The following is a 20673-nucleotide window of genomic DNA, read 5'->3' as shown; positions in this document are numbered from 1 at the left end:
CTGAATTTTTATATATACCTTGTGTTTTCTAATCCTGCTAAATTCAAATACAAGTTCTAGGGCCTCCTAGAGATTTCTTAGTATTTTCTCGGTAGATGATGATTTCATCTACATATAAAGATTTTGCTTCTACCTTGCGAGTCCTATCCTAATTGTGTCATTTTATTGCCAGGCTATTTTGGTGGGGCCTAGGTTTCAAAGTTTAATGGACAGATAAAGAGTAAGCATATCTGCCCTTGTTCCCCACCTTAAGGAGAAAGCATTGTATCTTCTCCATTCATATAAGGCGTTCTCGCTGGAAGTATGGAGGACATGTCTTTAATCTGTTGAGAAGGTTCTGTTCTACTTCTAGTCCCCTGATAGCTTTTACCATGAATAGCTGTAGAATTTAGTCCAATACTTTTTCTCCAACTAGTGACAGGATCATACAGCTTTTTCCTTTCCTCTGTTAAAATGATGACTTTTGGGGGTGGATCTTCCAATGCTGAACCAACACTGCCATCCCTGTAATAAAACCACTTTCTACATACTGCCAGATCTGACTTCTAATAATTTGTTTTGTTAAACAAATTTCTATCTATGTTCATACTTTTTCTTCTATTATCTTTATCCAGTTTTAGGATTAGCACAATGTTGATTTCCTACAATGAGGGGAGAAGTGTTCCTTTTTTCTGCTTTAATTGTTTGATATAATTTATCAGTTAAAATGTGTATGAGCCTGCTGTTGTCATATAGGTAGGTTTTCAAGCTAGGAATATACTTTCTTTAATAGGTGCTATTCAAATTTTATATTTGCTCCAGAGTTAGTTTCATTAATTTGTCTTCCAAGGTACTTCTTAGAAGTTGTCAAATTTATTTCAAAACAGATTTTTGTAATATGCTTTCTACATCCTTTTAAATTCTGTAAAATCTGTGGTAATGTCTCCTAGATCTTGATATTGTAATTTAAAAAATGTATAATTGATATTGTGTAACAGGAAGAAAAGGTCTCAAGGAGCAGGGGAAGTGGGGGGGGCAGGGGAAAGGAAAAAAGGGAAAAGAAAAAATATGAGAAAAGGAAAAAAATGGAAACAAAGTCTTTGCAAATAGGGAAGGGTGGAGGGGGTGAAGGGAGGGCAAGGGAAAGGGAAAAAATAAGAACCAAGAGACTCATGTAATGGTACAAGATCCCAATGATGAATGTAACTGTATTTTATACCAAAAATGTACCAATAAACTTAATGGGGCAAAAAATGAATAAATAAATAAATAAATAAAGCCCACATTTAAAAGAAATCAACCAATAAGAAATGCTGGCAGGGCTGTGGGGAAAGAGGAACCCTGCTCCACTGCTTTTGGGAGTGTAGGCTGATGCGACCACTGTGGAAATCAGTATGGAGATACCTCAAAGAACTAAGACTAGAAGTCCTATTTGACCCAGCTATTCCCCTGCTGGGTACCTTCCCCAAAGAATTAAAGGAATCATACCACAGTGATATATGCGCACCCATGTTCATAGCAGCACAGTCTGTAATAGTTAAAACTTGGAAGCAGCACAATTGCCCATCAACTGGAGACTGGATAAAGAAAATGTGCTTTTTTTTAAATGGAGTATTACTCAGCCATAAAAATGATAATTAGAGACATTTATAGCCAAATGGATGCACATTGAGCCGATACTCTTAAGTGAAATAAATACAACATACATGTGTAAATACTGAATAGTTTCTCTAGCGTGAGAAACTGAAAGTGTAAACAAGGACTAAAAGATGTAATAGATAATATGAAATAGGAAGAAAAGGGGCAAAGGGGAAGGGGAAGTGGGAGGGGTAGGGGAAGAGAATGGAATTAATAGGAGAAAATGAAAAACTAGAAACAAAGTCTTTGTAAATAGGGAGGGATGGAGGGGTTGAAAGGAGGGCAGGCGAAGGGGGAAAAATAAGAACCAAGAGAGATTATGTAAAGGTGCAAATTTCAAATAATGAATGTCATTATATTGTATACCTAAAATGTACCAATAAAATAAAATTTTTTTAAAAAATTCCAGAAGTGCAGAAACAACAAAACCAATCATCCAAAGGAGGAGGTAAGCCACTTTGCATAAAAAAAAATAAACAGAATGACAAGTTTAGACCTACAAGGACCCTAAAAGTTGGAATTATGAATATAAAAGTTATACATGAGACATTTAATAAGAAGGAAAAAAAGAGTAACAGGAAGCTTAGTGTGGTGCTACAGAGCCTGTAATCACAACACATGGGAGGCTGGGACAGGAGGACTGAGTCTGAAGCTAGCCTGGGCTACTTTAGCAAATTCAAGGCCAGGTTGGATTACATAAACAAGACCCTGTCTCCAAAAGGAAAAAAACCACAAACAAACAGATAGTCAAGTACATGTGAAAAACAAATGAAACCCCAATAAATTAGTTATTTTAAATCAAAATTCTATATGTTATCAATAATTTTTAAAACAAGGCAATTATGTCCATCCTCACTATTTCTATTCAATACATTACTAAATATCTTCTCCAGTACAACAAAGGCAGAAATGGGAGTAAAAGGCATAAAAATAGAAGGAAGTAAAAGTATCCATACTCAAAGAATTTATCCAAAAACATCTACAACTAATTAAAGAAATTTATCAAAACTGCAGAATATATAGTATTGACAACTTCTCGTCAACCTATCATTAGCAAGTAATAGCAAGAAACTATTACTAGAATTCGCTAAATTTAATAAAATATATGCCAGACATTTATAACAAAAATTAAACACTAGTGACAAAAAATATAGGGCCAGGGATTTAGTTCAATGGCGCCACACCTGTCTCGCAAGCCTAAGGTCCTGAGTCCAATCACTGTACCAGGAAAAAAAAGACCTAGAGTTGTACCCTGTATTTATGAATTACGAAGAAAATATTGTTAAAATGTCAACTGTCCACAATTAATTTATAAGGGAAACCATAATCACAAACAGTATGATTTGTAGAAAATAATTTGATTTTAGAATTTCTGTATGAAATTCAAATATGTAGTCAAAACAATGGCAAAATAATTAAGTTGCAGGATTCAAACCACTGAATTTCTAAACTTATTCTATAGCCACATTAATTAAGTATATAAGTAAACCTGAAGTGGCCTAAAAATTCAAAACTTACCAAATGGAACCGAAGAGTTCAAAACGGAACTGATCAGAGCTCAAACATTGGTTCACATACCAATACAGTATGGCCAATTAATTTGGAACAAGGTACCAAGGCAAATGAATGAGAAATGAACTGTGCTTTCAACAAATATTACTGTAACGACAAAATACTCACATATATTAAAAATACATTTTGTAGGTAAATATCCACGTATAAATGAATAAAATCACGATGGGGGTTGAGACTGGGACTCACTGCATAGCTCAGGCTGACCTTGCACTCACTGTGTAGCCCAGGCTGCCCTGGAACTCACTGCGATTCTCCTGCCTCAGCCTCCAGAATTCTGGGATAACAGGTGTACACCACCACACCTGGCCCAAAAGAATGAATCCTGACCACAACTACACCACATAAAAAAACTGACATGAGTCATAGCTAAATTTTAAAGTTAAACCTACATAGTTCCTCAATACAGAGGAGAAAAATGTTTATGACGTTTTGAAGAGTCAGACATTTACAATGGTAAACAAGATGAACTAACCATAAAAGGAAGAAGAAGTACCATTAAGTTGGGCTTCTGTTAATATTAAAAGTCTGAATTTAGCAAAAGATATCATTAACAAAATAAAAAGGCAAGTCACAGACTAAAAGAAAACACTGAAGACATGTAACAAATTCTATCTAAAATATGGAATGCAGGGGCGGGGGATTTAGCTCAGTGGTTCCGCCGCCTGCCTCGCAAGTGCAAAGGCCCAAGTTCCATCCCTGGTACCAAAAAAAAAAAAAAAAAAAAAAAAAAATATGTAATGCATCCTGATCCAGTAGGCTTCATTTCAAGGATGCAGGGATGGCTCAATATACACAAATTAATAAATAGAATACACCTCACAAACAGAAGAACAAAAATCACGTGACCATCTCCATAGATGCACAAAAAGCATTTCATGAAATCCAACATCTATTCATCATTTTAAAAAACTCTGAAGAAAATAGGTACAGAAGGTCTCTGTCTCGATTTGATAAAAGCCATCTATGACAAACCAATGACCAACATCATAGGAAATGAAGAGAAGCTAAAAGTTTTCCCTCTTAAGTCAGAAACAAGACATAGATCCCCATATTATCACTCCTGATCAACATAGTTCTCAAAACATTAGCCAAAGCAATTAGACAAGAGAAAGAAATAAAAGGCGCCAGGTGTAGTGGCTCACACCTCAGGAGGCTGAGGCAGGAGGATCCCTGAGTTCAAGGCTAGCCAGCCTGGGTTACATAATGAGTTCAAAGCCAGTCTGAACTACATAGCAAGACCTTGTCACAAAAAACAAAACAAAAAGCCAAACCAACCAAGAAATAAAAAAGAAATAAAAAGCATACAGATCAGAAAGAAGTCCAATTATTATTTACAGACAACATAATCTCCCACATAGAAGACTCCCCAAACAACCAAAAGACTGCTAGAACTAATAATCAAATTCAGCAGCATAACAGGATGCAAAGTCAACACTGAAAAATTAATAGTGTTCCTGTACAGTAATAATAAACTCACTAACTCACTAACAGAGATATTAGGGAAACAATATCTTTCACAATAGCATCAAGAAAAAGAAAATACCAAGGAATTAACCTAACCAAGGAAGTGAAAGACCTCAACTATGAAAACTACAGTACTCTGTAAAAGGAGATCAAAGAGGATATCAGAAAATGGAAAGATATCCCAACCCTGGGCAGGCAAAACCAATATAGTCAAAATGGCCATACTCCCAAAACTGTTACATAGATTTAACGCAGTCCCAAACACAATACCAATAGCTTTTCTCTGAGAACTAGAGAAAGCATTCCTAAAATTCATATGGAAGCAGAAGAGACCCAGAATAGCAAAAGCAATTCTGATCAACAAGGGCAAGGCAGGGGGCATCACAATCCCAAACTTCAAGTTATACTACACAGAAGTACAATGATGAAAGCAGCATAGCATTGGCAAAACAAACAAATACACTTGTGGATCAACAAAACAGAATAGAGGATGCAGAAACAACTCCAGGCACATTCAGCTACCTTATCTTTGATAAAAGTGCTAAAATAAAAAAAAATTTTTTTAAAGTGCTAAAATCATACACCCTAGGAAAAATAACCTCTTTAACAAATGATGCTGGGAAAACTGGCTTTCCACATGCCGAAGGTTAAACCTAGACCCGTATCTCTCACCATGCACTAAACTAAAATCATACTGTAGCAAAGATTTAAATATTAAAATAGAAACAATCTGCTAGAAGACAAAATAAAATAGGTAAAAACTCTTGAAGATACAGGCAAACCCAAAGACTTTATGAACAGAACTTGTGTCACAAGAAATAATACCAAAAATCAACAAACAGGATCGTATCAAATTAAAAAGTTTCCAGGCTGGGGATTTAACTCTGGTTCCACCGCCTGCCTCACAACTACAAGAACCTGAGTTCAATTCCTGGTACCAAAAAAAAAAAGTTTCTGCAAAGCAAAGGAAGCTATCAACAGAGTGAAGAAACAACCTGCAGAATGGGGAAAAATATTTTCCAGCTACTTTTCAGACAAAGGACTAATAGCTATAACAGTGATGGTGAAACCTTTTAGAGCTTACAATGATATAAACAGCCTGCTGTGGCAGGTTTGCCACCACTGATCTAGAATATATTCAAAAAATTAGACTTCCCCAAATTTAAAGACTCAATCAAAAAAAGGTCATCTGGGGCCGAGGATTTAGCTCAGTAGTTCCAGCACCTGCCTCTCAATCCCCAATACCAAAACAAAAAAAAAAAAGGTCATCTGAAATAAACATTTACCAGATGAAGAAGTACAAATGGCCAATAAATACATTAAAAAATGTTCCACATTGCTGGCCTTTTGAGAAATGCAAATTAAAACAGCACTGAGTTTCTATCTCACTCCAGGAAGAATGGCTATCTTCAAGAAATCAATGAATAACAAATCCTGGCAAGGTTGGGGTCCAGAAATGATGGGATTCTTCTATATTGTTTGTGGAAATTAAACTGGAAATCAGTATGGAGATTCCTCAAAAAACTAAAACTAGAAACTTCATTTGAACACTATGGTTCAAATGTGTCCCCAAAATTAATGTGTTGGGAGCTGGATCCCCAATGCCAATGAGCAGAGAGGCAGAGCAGTTAAGAGGACATTAGGTCACTAAGAAGGATTGATTCCCTTTTCAAAAGAGCAGTTAATTCTTAGGGGACTGGATTAGTTACTGTATGAGTAATATCTATCACCAAACTACATATCCTAAACACTCTACATTAAATACCATACGCACTGAAGCAAAGGAAAGCTACAGGTATAGATAGGTCAGTGGCAAGAGTGTATGCTTAGTGTGTGCAAGGCCTTGGGTTCAATCCCCAGAACTAAACCAACAAAAACAAAAGAAGCCTTAACCTGACTGCATAACATATACAAAATATAAAAAATTAAATTCTAAGAAGATTGTCAATAAAATAATAAAGCTTCTAGAAGACAGTATGTGAAAATAGCTTTCTGACCATGGGATAAGCTATGATTTCTTACAGATCACAATTACACCCACCATAAAGAAGAGTCAAACTATACTTATTAAAATCACGAATTGTTATCAAAGTACACCATTAAGAATATAACAGGCTGGGCTTGATGGCATAGGCCTGTAATCCCAGTTACTCAGAAAGCTGAGGCAGTATGATTGCTTGCAAGTTTGAAGACAACCCTGGCAACTGGGCAAGACCCTGTCTCAGAATAAGAAACAACAGGGCTTCGGGCGTAGCTCAGTGTGGAAAGCCCTAGTTTTGATCCCCAGCGTGGGGGTGACCAATGAAACATGAGAAAGACCAAGCATGTTGCCCATGCCTGCAACCCCAGCACTCAGGTGGGTGAGGTGGATGGTCCTGAGCTTGAGGTAGGACAGCCTAGGCTGTGTTGAGTTTAAAGCCAGCATGAGCTGCACAGTGAGATCATGTCTTAAAGACAAGCAAACAAACAGCAACAGCAGCAAGAGTATGAAAAGGTAAGCGATTCCTGGCAGTAATTATCATTGCTTAATAACACATTTAAGGTAACAAATTATTTCCGATATTGAGAGACCCAAGTTAAAGCCTGAAAGATCTACTGTTGTGTAATACATGTACAATTACACTAAGTAACCAAGAAACTTTGTCAAAACAAAGCCAGATTTTCTTCAAAACATAGTTTAGCAAGAAAATTCCTCAGAAAGGCTCATTAGGCAGAAACATGGTGAGCAGACCACTGCTAGTTTTCTTTCTAAACATTCAATGAATTTATTGAGGCATTTTACATGACAAAACCTTGGGGCAATATAATGGGACAGTCTAGAGAGGGCCACTGGCTATAGTTCTCCAAGTCCTGCTGCACTTACACACAGCAAGGTTCAATAAAGGAGAGGTGGCTGCAACAAGTAACTGGGGTCCAGATGTTCCACTGGTAGCTTAAAATACAGGATAAGACTTGCTGTGAGAGGAGAGGCAGATACAGGTGTGGGGCTGTAGGCACAGTCTGGATGGTGATCCAACGCATTCTCACCCAATGGAAGTGTCCCAAGAATGGAGGCTAAGAGCCAACAAGAACGGGCAGGATGAATGAAAAGAATGAAGGGAGAACGATTCAAACTACAGCTGAGCAAGAAGTAAAGATAAATACTTGTATAAGAAGAAAAACTAAGGAAATGGAGAGCCTGGATAGCAGATTGTCTTGGATGTCAAAGTGGGAGCAAGTTCCCCAAAATAACAAAGAAAGTACACAACTACAGAGACAACAGCAGCTGAGAATGGCAAAAGAAGTACCTTAACAACTCTGCAAGAACAGCAGGCAGAAATGGAATACACACACTCCTGATTCAAAGCAGACACTCATACTGATGTTCAGGTTACCGTGAGGACCACATCAGGGATAACTACTTATTAATCATTTCCCGTGTACCAGGTATTATGCTGAGCATTTATTAATGCTAACTCACAGCAATTTCTAAACTTATCCCAAAAGCCAAGTTAGGCAGACATGAAGCGTGCCTGACAGTGTCTGATTAAGGAAGCTTAAGCTAACCTACTGTACTCTCTATCTGAAAGAAAGATTATGCTAACAGTCACTGAACAGTCCTGACTGATAGATAAAATGAACTGCAGAGTGAGGGAAAAGTGTAGCCTTCTCCAGTACTGTCTAGGCAGGAAGATAAGGAAGGCAGGGCCAAGAATTTGAGAAACTTCGACAGCTGAAAAGGATGCATCATTCTGTATTTTAACAGCACTACCATTAATAAAATCCAACTGCCCTAGCACTAATTCCATGCCCAAATAAATTTGTGATTGTAAACGGCTTCTGGTGGTGTCTCGTTTAGTCTCTCATGAATCACTTTTCTAAGCCCAATCATTTCTGAGTGTGCTAACAAACCATACTTTTAATCATATAAATCACCATAATGTAAACTGTATATCCATACAATGATACTGGGAACTTCTAGGATTCAGTCTGGAGCAGAAAGCTGGTCTCCTCTATCTACTACCATGACAGTGTTAACAAATAATCAGCTGAGGCTGTGAGTCTGTCACCTTCTGGCCCCATAGCCAAGCATCTCTCTGGGTACCCTCATGCTGCACCAAGTGGATCCCTATGTTGCTAAAGCAGCCACCTGAAAGCCAGTATTTTTCCTATTACCGAAGAGGATGTGCATTAATCGTCTACAGACCTTAAACAACTTTCTGCCTGAGGCCTACTTGGAAAAAGATTGAACATGGCTCTATGTATACAGAAACAGCTGGCTTAACATAAGTACAAAGAACTCCTAGGAAGAACCACCTTAGAAAATGTTTTAGCACAGTAGAACTAGTAAAGAATGAATTGATCTTGCTCAAGACAGGGGTGAGGTAAAAGTACCAGTATTCTCAGCTCCAGAAGGTATAGGGCCAAAGAACACACAGGGAGAAGACTGAGACTCCCAGTGGCCCTCTCTGTGGCTGCCAGGGAGGTCAGCTTCCCTCTTCTATAATCAAGGAAACGGCATCAGACAATCGCAAGGTCCCTTTCAACTCTAATCATCCCACCACTGGCTCCTTCAGGGATCAATGGAAAAGGTACAGAAGCAAATTTATCAAGGAAACCAGGACTAGGGATTTAGCTCAGTGGTTTCACCGCCTGCTGTGCAAGCACAAGGACCTGAGTTCGATCCCCGGTACCAAAAAAAAAAAAAAACCATATTGTTCAAACAATATGGTACATTTCTTCACAAACAGAATCTATTTTATCTCATTACAATAAAACCTGATCCAGCCAAATAAAAACATTAGAACAGACAAGGGAAAGAAATCAATATCTGCTACAGCAGTACAAAACTCCAAAGGGAAGGCTTACGTGTGTCTTTCATATCTGAGCGTTTCCCGGACGGACCATGCAACCTGGTATGGGGAGGCCTGCTCAGAGTCTTCCAGCTCCTCTCCACTCTCTTCAGACCAGTCCAACCCTGGAGCAAACAGGGAATATTGCCAAGTTAGAAAAAATCCACTTTTCTTTAAAATGTAGGTAAAAAAGGTATCTGAAATACATAAGCCAACACCTACTCCAACTATTATCATAGTGTGAATAAATGCCTCCTGACAAATCTAATTTCTATTACAAAGATATTTCAAACTCAGGTTTGAAAATATGGCATTATACCAAAAAGGCCCTACTATAAATTCTAAGGATAAACTTCTGTCAGACACTTCACTAATGGAGTAAAAACAACACAAGCAAAAAGAAGGTTCAGGGGAATAAAAGGTAAAATTTTTCCAAGTATTAAATTATCACACAACAAAACAATGTCAGAAAAATACACTCAAGAAAGTGCAAGAAGGCTGGGTGTGGTGGTACACTCCTATAATCCCACTCTGGGAGGCTGAGGCTGGAGGATGGCAGGTTCTATCCCAGCCTGGGCAACTCAGCAACTTAGTAAGACCCTGTCTCAAAATAAAAAGGAGGGAGGGATGTGGCTCAGTGTGAAGGTCCTGGGTTTAATCTCCAGTAATGAAGAAATTTTTAAAAAGAAAAAAATTGATGAGAAAATAAGTCTAACATATGTTCAGGCAAAAAAAAAAAAAAGGCCAAAAGGTACCACTGGCATCACTTATACTCTAAAGAAGGGTCCTGGGGTAGCTTTGCAAAGGCAGATGCCCCCCAAAGGGCCCCACTGATTAGACAGGGCCACTCCCAAATGAGCAGGGCAGGCGGGAACACCCATGGCATCCTACTGTAAGGGTTCAGGATCCCTCTGCCCTTCCTCTCTCCTTCCCTCACTCCTTCTTCCATTTTTACAGCACAGGAGTTGAACCCAGGACCTCATGCGCGCTCAGCAAGGGCTCTACCACTGAGCTATACTCCTAACACCCCTGCACACACCACTTCTGCTGTGCTGGGGTCGAACTCCGGGGTCTTTGCACTGAGCTATATAGCCCCAGTCCTTTTATATTTTGAAGACAGAATCTCATTAAAATCTCGCTAAATTGGGCTCAAACTTGGTTTTTTTCCCCTTTTTTTGTTGTAATTTTTGGGCTCCAAATTCTGATCCTCCTGCTTCAGCCTCCCAGAGTGCTGGATTATAGGCATGCATCACCACACCCAGCTTCCCCACTTGGTTATTTTGAGACAGGGTTTCACTATGTAGTCCAGGTTGGCCTTGAACTCACATTGGTCCTCCTGCTTCAGCCTCCCCAAGTGTTGGGATTACAGGCATCCATCACCATACCTAGCTCCCCAGCCCTTTTTTTTTTTGGTACCGGGGATTGAACTCGGGTCCTTGCGCTTGTGCAGCAGGCAGCGAAACCACTGAGCTAAATCCCCGGCCCTCCAGCCATTTTTTAAAAAAAAAACTTTATGAGACAGTCTCACTAAATTGATCAGGTTGGCCTCAAACTTGTGATCTTCCTGCCTCAGCCTTCAGAGTATCTTGGATTACAGATCACTGCTCTGGAATTTCTTTCAGTTCTCTGGAACAAAAGCTGCCACATTTTGTGCTCTATTTTATAAAAGAAGTTTAGAGGGGAAAGTGTAGAAATACAGTATGAACAATGCTTACTTATTTTGTTATGTGCTATGATTTTTAATGACAGGATAATTATTAGCTTCCTGTATAAAGGTTTTCTCCTTTTAAAATGTATATCCTGAAGAGGTATTGATAAATAGATATTGCACAGCCTAAAGTATAACACAGAGGTCACACAGCTTTAATATACTCAAACCACTGTGAAACTTACTAGGTATCTTGATAATTGGCAGAGTATTTTATATCTTCCTTCTGTGAACCTCAAAAGTCAATGGACCAGGGCCAGGGATTTAGCTCAGTGGTTTTGCCGCCTGCTGCCCAAGCACAAGGACCCGAGTTCAATCCCCAGTACCTCATATGGTCACAGGTGGGGCTTTTCAGAGGTGGCTGGTTCTACAGTGTGTAAAGCTGGTATTAAGGGTGCACGATTACTAAGTCCACTGACTGGTTTGGTATAGTTCTGGGTGTGGATAATGGGAAAGCCCACCCTCAATGTGTGTGGCATCACTCAAACGGCAGGTAGCCTGAAAGGGATAAAAGGGAGAGGCAGGCTGCTGCTGGCTGCCTTCTGCCTGCCCTGCCCTGCCATGGACTATTTCTCCTCTGCCATGCCACCCTGCCTTGGAGCCAGCCGACAATGGACTGAAACTTCTATAAACTGTGAGATGAAATAAACCTTTTCTCTTTTAACTTTGGGTGTTGGGTATTTTCGTCTCAGCAATACTTACTTAGAAAAGTAACTAAGACACACATTAAATAGTGTTTTAAAAATGGACCTAAAAGACTTCTTCCATGTTTTAAATGAGTTTACATTTGCCAAACAGAGAAATCAAGAAAAGGTAAATTGAAAAGCAAATTATAAATGCTTAAAATTAAATTACATTGGCCCACTGGCATAATGAAACTTCAAACCTAGTTCAAGATGACCTTTTAGGATTTCAGGTCACCTTAAAAAGTGAGGACTTTCTTTCAACTACAGTAATTAATAATTTGTAGGCGGGATAAAGAAACACTTAATGCGTGCACAGCAGCAGTGACTTCAATATACTAAAAGGTGAGGTCCAGGCGCTCCAGGGCCAATTGGTCAGTCCTTAAGAACCTTCACAGTGCCCCTTAAAGAATCCTTAGAACCAGAAGATGAGTGTTCTTTCTCTGCTGCAGAAGTAAGGGTAGGGCCAGGGATTTAGCTCAGTGGTGCCACCACCTGCCTCGAAAGCGCAAGGTCCCAAGTTCGATCCCCAGTAACGCCCCCCCTCAAAAAAGATCAGAAGAGTAATTTTTATCATGATACCTATACTTTCTCTGCAGAAGTCAGGATCTGAGTTGGAAGTGTGTGCTGGCATGAAACTACCCAATAAAGTGAACCTTTGATCTTGGCTTCATTATCAGCGGTTTTAATGTAGTAACTGATATAGCTGGCCCAGGTAGGACTGTGAAAGCTGATTATAGGACTAAATTTTTCTAAGCACTCTTTGCTGACATGAATATAGACTGTGCTTGGTCTGAAGAGTACATGACAATTTCTGATTTCTCCAGAAGAACCCTTGTTTTGACATCTTAGGTCTCTAGTATGTTTAGATTTAAAAGATAAGACCGAATGCTTTTTCTGCAAGCTTTCAAAAATCAGCCCCCAACACAATAAAAATTTCATAATCCCAAAAGCTTAAAAATTGTTATAATATCTCACAGAAATTTAAACAAAGCCAAGAGTGGTGGCCATGCCTGTAATCCCAGTACTTGGGAGGCTGAGGCAGGAGGATTGCCACAAATTCAAGGGCGCATGGGCTACATAGTGAGACCCTGTTTCAAAAAAAAATTTAAAACAAAATTATCACATCCACAAATAAACACAATTATGCATTTTTTAAAAGTTACAGGTCCAGGGCCAGGGATTTAGCTCAGTGGTTCCGCTGCCTGCCTAGCAAGCCCAAGATCCCAAGTTTGATCCGCAGTGGCAAAAAAAAAAAGTTACAGGTCCATAAGTGTTAGAATTTGGGGCAAACATTTGAAAAACATAAAATTACATCTCTGCCTCAAAACACCTATCCAGATATGGTGGCACATGTGTAATCCCAGCACTCACAGAGGTGAGGTAAGAAGGTCTCAAATTTAAGGCCAGCCTGGGCTACACAGAGAATTCAAGGTTAGCCTGGGCTACATAGTGGGAAACTGTCTCAGAAACAAAGCAAAATAACAACAAAACCAAGAACAAGAACTGACGCTTAAAAGTTTCGGGTAGATGTTTCAAACATAAATAAAAAAATCAAGCCTTGACTCAAAAGTGAAATCTTGGGGCCAGGGATTTAGCTCAGTGGTTTCAGCCCCTGCTGCGCAAAAACTAGGATCCGAGTTCGATCCCCGGCACCAAAAAAAAAAAAAAAAAAAAAAAGTGAAATCTTCACTCCTGTACTGTAGCCCTACTGTGCCCCAGCACTCTTAAAAGGATGAGGCAGGACAATCAGGCCTAGTTTTAGGGATGTAGTAAAACCTTGTCTGAAAAAAATTTTAAAAGGCTGAGGATTGCCGGGTGTGGTGGCACATGCCTGTAATCCCAGGACACAGGAGGCTGACGCAGGAGGATTGCTACAAGTTCCAGGCCACCACAGACTCCATAGTGAGTACAAGGACAGCCTGAGCTACATAGCAAGACTCGTCTCAAAAAAATGGGGCTGGGGATTCAGCTCAGTGGTTCTGCCACCTGCCTCGCAAGCGCAAGGACTCGAGTTCGATCCTCAGTACCAAAAAAAAAAAAAAGGCTGAGGATGCAGCTCACTGTAAAGACCCGGGGTTCAACACCTAGTAAAGGGGACACTTAAAAAAACTAAGTTGTAAATTGTAAAATGATAATACATATTTGAAAGTAAATGAGAGGGAGGAGAGGCTTTATAACAAATATGAAACATGTATAAAAAGCTTTTACCAATTAATGAACACTTTAATAAAAATGGATGAAAGAAAAGGAAAAATAAATATAGTATCTAAAAAGGATATGAGCAAATAAATATCCAACTATATTACTAACCTGGACTAGTACATCTCAAATATGGTCCACAGATCATCAGGGGTCCCCAAAATCTCTCAGGGGGTTCCTTAGGTCAACATTATTTTCAAAATAATACTAAAATATCATTTGCTTTTTTGTGTTGATATTATGCTGAAGGTATAAAAGTGATGGTGGGGCACACCTGTAATCACAGCACTTGGGAGGCTGAGGCAGGACGATCACTGAGTTCTAGGCCAGCCTAGACTACTGTACACAGTGAGTTTGAGGCCAGCCTGCACTACACAGAGAATCTGTCTCAAAGTCCCCCCCCCCCAAAAAAGCAATGGTGGTAACTGCCAGCTCTTTAACATGAATCGAAGCAGTGGTACTAAACTCTACTAGTCATCATATTCTTCACACTAGGACCCACACTGTTTAAAAATACGTTTTTGTTTGAGCCAGGTGTGGAGCCACAGGCCTGCAGTTCCAGCACTTGGAAGGCTGAGGCAAGAGGATCATGCAAATTCAAGGGCAGCCTAGGGTACACAGTGAGACCCCAATTTTTTTTTTTTTTTTTTGGTGCTGGGGATTGAACTCGGGTCCTTGCACTTGCGCAGCAGGCAGTGAAACCACTGAGCTAAATCCTGGGCCGAGACCCCAATTTTTAAAGTGTTATTTAAGGACATTCTTTGCATGCCTGTAATCCCAGCACTCAGGAGGATCACTTCCAGTTCAAGGACAGCCTGGACTATATAGTGAGTTCAAGGTCAGCCTGAACTACATAATGAAGACCCTGTCTCAAAAAAAAAAGAATACTCTTGTTTATTAAAGATCATTTACATTAGCCAGCATGGAGGTGCAGGGCTTCATTCCCAGCACTCTGGGAAGCTGAGCCAAAAGGGCAGCAAATTTGAGCCCAGCCCAGTAACTTAATGAGACCCTGACTCAAAATAAAAAATAAAAAAGGGCTGGGATTTAGCTGGGTGTGAAGGCTCTGGGTGCAGTCCCCAGCAAATGCATGCAAGCATGCGCTTACTCTAGGAGCCCCTGGCCCTCCAGCACGGGTCTTTCTCTCCTGCTGCAGAGAAAGCAGGACAGCTGTCTCAAGGGAAAGTTCACCCATGGCTGTTTCCCTGCAACCTCAATGAGCTACTTCTGTTTTCTTCAGCACCATTTTTATCTGAAAGAATATCTGATGGACAAACTATGGCTCTTAGGACACTGAAACTACCCCTGAAGGGGCATGTGCTATTCCCAATGATAAAAACAGAGTTTTCACGCAAAGGCTTGGTTTTCAGAAAACTTCAGCTACTTCCGAGAACTTGGTAACAACCCAATAGTCAGGACTTTTCTGATGACACTGGTGGGAACAAAGGTGAGTTTTAAATTTTGTATAATGAAGTAGGCAATTACTTGTATTTTCCAAGTGACCGACACAGGAAATAACACACAAGTAAAGCGATCCACCCAAAATACAAGGCAGACTAAAGGACTTTAAAGTAGTAGTGTGAAAATCCCTTGATATCCTTTCAGATCCCACAATATGACTGATTAATCTCTGAGGAACTTCCAGTGATAGCCAGGCATGGTGGCCACGTCCCACTACTCCTAAGGCTGAGGCAGGAGGATTCAAAGACCTAGGCTGGCCTGGCCAATCAGTGAGACATTCTTTCAAAATAAAAAGGGCTTAGGAGGTAGTTCAGTGGTAGAATGTTGCTGTGCATGCCCCAGACCCCTGAGGTCAATTCCCAGTACTACAGGGGCAGGGAGGGGTGGACAGGGCTACAAGGAACAGAGGTTGGGAAACGATATAAAGCAATGCGAAGCTACTGTTTCTTGTATTTTGTTTTCTTTTGGAAAACATAGCTATTTTTCTTTTCTTTTTCTGTTGTTTTTTGACAAAACAAAAGGTCTCCCTGTGAAGGTTCAGGCTGGCCTTGAACTCACTATGTAGTCCAGGCTGGGCTCAAACTTGCAGTGATCCTCCTGCCTCGGCCTCTCCAGTGCTGGGCTAACAGGTGTGTGCCCCACACCTGGCAACATAGCTATTTTTCATAAAAAGAACATGTTAACATATAGGGAGTTTATTATACAGTCCTTTCTGAATGAATATTCTTAGTTTTCAGCTTCAATTTCTAATACAATAAATATCAATAGATATAACACACAAAACACTGTGTCCTCAATATTTATTTTTTTTTAAGCAACAAGGTCTAACTATGTAGTTCAGGTTGGCCTTAACATGTAGCTCAAACTGCACTTGAATTTGTAGCAAGTCTCCTGCCTCAGCCTGCCAAGTGCAGGGATTGCAGGCATGTAATCCTGTCCTCGACAATTTTTTTTTTTGGTACTAGGGATCGAACTTAGGACCTTGCACTTGTCAGGCAGGCGCCACAACCACTGAGCTAAATCCTCGGCTGTACTCAACAATTTTTAAGTGCGAAAAAGTCCAAAGCCAAAAATTCGATAAACAGTGATCTAAAATATGTGAATTAAATAAGAATTCCGGTTAAATTTACAAAGGGAAGAATAATAATTCCCAGTCCTAATAAAGATGCAGAGAAACCATCATTCACATATGCTACTGAAAGAAGGAAAAACTGACAAAAATAACTCAAGAAAATTTTGGAAACATATATCAAGAAAGGGAGAGGGGACCAGGGACTTAGCTCAGTGGCACCATGCTTGCCTGGCAAGCACAAGGTCCTGAGTTTGACCCCTGGTACCAAAAAGCGGGGGGGGGGGGGGGGGGGGGGGGGCTTGTTATGAAACTCATGGCCTCATGCATTGCTAAGCACATATTATATCACTGACCTACACACCTACAAGCCCCAAAAGACTTAAAAAAAAAAAAAAAGCTTGGAGTGGTGTTACACATATTAGTAATCCCAGCATTCTGGAAGGCTGAGACAGGAAGATCACAACTTAAAGCCTAGCCTGGGCAAATTAGCAAGATCCTGACTCAAACAAACACAAAAAAACAGAACAAATAAAATTGGGGGTGGGGGGAGATGTAGCTCAGTGGGAAGGCCCTGGGTTCAATTCTCAGTGATGAAGAAAGAAAAAGTACTGGAAGGGAGGGAAGGAAGATGGAGAATCTTAGAATTCACAATTCTAGGAATCTATTTTGAAGACAATATTAAAGATGTGACAATAATTATTTTTCCTACAAGGATATATGACAAATTATGTTATAGGTGAAATTTTTCTTTTTCCATTATAAACTGGGATAGGGATTTAGCTCAGTGGTAGTGTGCTTGCCTAGCATGCTTGAGGCCCTGGGTTCAAATCCCAGCATGGGCAAGGAAAAAAGAGAGTTAGAAATCAGGCTGGGTGTAGCCCATCTGTGACACCAGCTGTTTGGGAGGTGAATGCAGAAGCACTGCAGGCTCAAGCCCAACCGGGCCAACCTAGTAGAAGCCTGCCTGTCTCCAAAAAATGTTTTTTATTTTTGCAAAATTTTTCAATCTTTTAGGTTTTAGTTTTTAAGTTGAACATGGTTTAACCACAGGTGAAACTATATAAACCACCACTCCCATGTCCTGTAAGCAGAGCCTGGCCAGTTTGACCTGTGGCAGCCACTGCTAACAATCCGGTACAAACACCCTTGTACTGTGCTCACACAGATAGGAAGACATTGATCCACACACTTAACAGATACCTACAGCGCATGCTCATGTCCCTTATGCATTTTCACAGAAATGGAATAACAAAACACCTCTTGATTTTCTTCCACCTGTTCAACCATAAGCCTGTCCTGCTCAAAAGATACTGATTGTATTCACTTTTTTAATAGCTAATAATGTTTCACAGAACATGTATGTGCTACAATATATTACTATTGGCTATTCAAGACACTTCCAGATTTTAGATTTTTAATGCTGCAATAAACATCCTTGCATACATATTCTGCTACTTTGATATTTTGCATAGGATAAAGTTCCAAAAGTGAGTTTGCTCTATATCCAGTACATACATATGTTTAAAAATTAGTAGACATTATTACATTACCAACATTGTATGAGATACCATATTCTCCCCAATACTGAATGTACTTTTTGCTAATCTGGTAATTCACTGTTAGTTTATTTGTATTTCTCTGCCTGTCATGGAAATTGAGGTTTTCATTTGTTTACTGACCATTCATATTTCTTCTATTCACGTCCTATTTCTATATTGCTTCTATTTCTACTGTTACCATAGTAGTCCAAATAATTTTTCCCAAACTCAGAATTATCACTCAAGAAAGTGAAGCTTACACCATATGCCTAGGACATGCATAGCAGAAGAGAGCAACACTCACCTAAATGGGGAAACAGATCTGTGTCCAGCTGATGCTTCTGGGTGTATAGTTTCACCAGTCTCTGCAGCCGACTTATGCAGGAGAAGTGTGGAGAGAAGGCGGTGGCTTTCATGAGGACCCGGTCAGTCCGGGGCAGGTCCGCAGCAGTAGCCCTGCTGGCTGGAAGGAGGGGCGGAGGCCTCTTGTGCGATGCCTGCCGAGCTTGTGCTATGGTGAGTGTGGTGGGGGCCACTCCCTGCACTGGTGCGCTGGTGTTCTGAGGTTGAGGTGACTTGCAGATGGAGCCCTGTGGTGGCGCTGGAGGTTTTAAAGATGTGGATAAAGGTGACAGGTGGGAGTGCTGCTGCGGAGGCTGCTGCTGCTGCTGGGAAGATGCAGGAGGGGGACTAAAGTGCTCTTGTCGAACTTTTAGAATCTCGGTCTCTCTCTGGCGCTGCCGGTTCTGGGCCAACTTGCTCTGCAACTTCCTTCTCACAGTTGCCCCTTTCTTTAGGTCATCGTCTTCCTCATTGAACGCAAACGGGTCTTCAAACTCAGTGTCCAGGTAGTGGAGAGGGACCCTGGCCCCAGGTGGAGAGAGGGACATGCCATCCAGTCCATTGGGCATCTTCAGGGCCAGCGTGGGCACTGTCAGGCTGAAGGCCATGGTATCCATCTGGTGCCTGACCTTTACCTCATCTATAGGATCATTCTTTTTCTTCCTCTCTTTTTTCGGGATAAAGCCAAGTACCTGCAAGTGGCTGTTGCAGTACCTTTAAAAGTACACATACATACACACACACACACACACACACACACACACACACACACACACACAGGAAAGTGTTCATGAGACAGAGAACAGAGTATATATGATAAAATACTAATATACTAAAATATTATAAAATTTGAAATCTAATACGTTAAAAATTGCACATCTACAGTAACTCTTGACATTCACTGATTTAATATGCAACCTCCACTACTCTGGAGCAATTCCAAGTCACTGTAATTTTGCTGAGGCAAATGTGTGCACTGCACATGTGTAGGTGGCCTGACACCCAGCTAGTGAGCACCCAAATAACAAACAGCTGTCTGTGCACCTCACTGGACTTCATTACTCTCCATGCACAACATACGGAGCAACTCCTCAAGAGTCTGAAGGACCACCTCAAATTCACTTACGGAAAAAAATCCTGTTCCAATGCCATTCAAGCATGGGGAGATTCACAAAGACCCTATGACATAACCCTTAAGGACATCAAGTGTCTACTATGTGCTTTACACACACACACACACACACACACACACACACACAGAAGGAGGTGAGGAGAATGGAAGAGAAACTCAGTGTGGTGTTACACGTGGGGAGGCTGAGACAGGGAAGGCTGCCTGGGCTACACAGGGAGATCTTGTCTCAAGAAGAAAATACAGGGGTAGGGATGTAGCTCAGTGGTAGAGTGCTTGCCTAGCATCCATGAGGCCCTGGGTCCAATGCCCCTGCTCCCCAAAAAAGAGGAAAATAAAGGAATGGAAGGATACATAAAAGAATAAAACTGGACAGTGGAATTCTAGGTGAACTGAGTTGCTCAATAGCCAGATGGCTAGCACCAACCTGGAGGAGACACCAAAACAATGCCCTCTCTACATATGAGGAAACTACGCTTTATAGAAATGAATGTGCCCCAAACCACTTTCTTCTTGGAAAGTGACACACCTGAGACCTAAACTGAAATCAAGTCTTGTGGTCCACCGTGGTGGCACACATGCACAATCCCAGCTTCTTTAGAGGCTGAGGCAGCAGGACTGCAAGCTTGAGGTCAGCTTGGGCAACTTGGCTAGACCCTGACACAGAAAATAAAAAATAAGAAGGACTAGGGATATAGGTCAGTGGTACAGTCTCGAACACACAAGGCCCTGCCTGATTCAAGTGAGGTGGCAGTGGGAGTGGTTTAAAGCTCTCGAAGTGCGAAATGTCTCATTAATCTTCAACAATGAGCAGGCAATTTTTGAAATGTAAATGTTATTTTTAAAATACTATAAAGAGATAGAGTCTTTTTTACATAATAGGTAATCAGAATACATTTTATGACAAAAGACTCTACTGAAAACCTGTAGACTTTTGGCCAAGAAAATGGCCTCTGAACTCATATTCTTCCTACAGTTCCACTGTATGCTTAACAGGTATGCCATAAACAGTATTTTGTGTTACATAAATCTGGAAATACTAGCTTAAGC

The 20673-nt window shown here is 40.5% G+C and overlaps 1 protein-coding gene across 19 annotated transcripts in view; it reads right to left on the bottom strand.

The window, feature by feature from the left end:
* The window catches only part of Ino80d (INO80 complex subunit D), an 87706-nt gene that overhangs the window by 45341 nt on the left and 21692 nt on the right, over window positions 1–20673 (bottom strand). For 17 of the 19 annotated variants that reach the window (XM_087206247.1, XM_087206250.1, XM_087206256.1 and 14 more), the window contains 2 exons: window positions 18457–19208; window positions 9505–9613 (listed from right to left, as the gene is read on the bottom strand). In XM_087206247.1, the coding sequence (XP_087062373.1) occupies window positions 9505–9613; window positions 18457–19208 (861 nt within the window). The remainder of the gene's footprint in view (window positions 1–9504; window positions 9614–18456; window positions 19209–20673) is intronic. The other 2 variants (XM_087206257.1, XM_087206251.1) reach the window with 1 other exon arrangement.

The sequence above is a fragment of the Heterocephalus glaber genome, unplaced genomic scaffold (genome assembly GCF_053883595.1).
Source record: "Heterocephalus glaber isolate CG9 unplaced genomic scaffold, H.glaber_assembly_v1.0 deba00000621, whole genome shotgun sequence".
Classification (NCBI taxonomy): domain Eukaryota; kingdom Metazoa; phylum Chordata; class Mammalia; order Rodentia; family Bathyergidae; genus Heterocephalus; species Heterocephalus glaber.
This window is presented reverse-complemented; position numbering and strand designations above follow the sequence as displayed.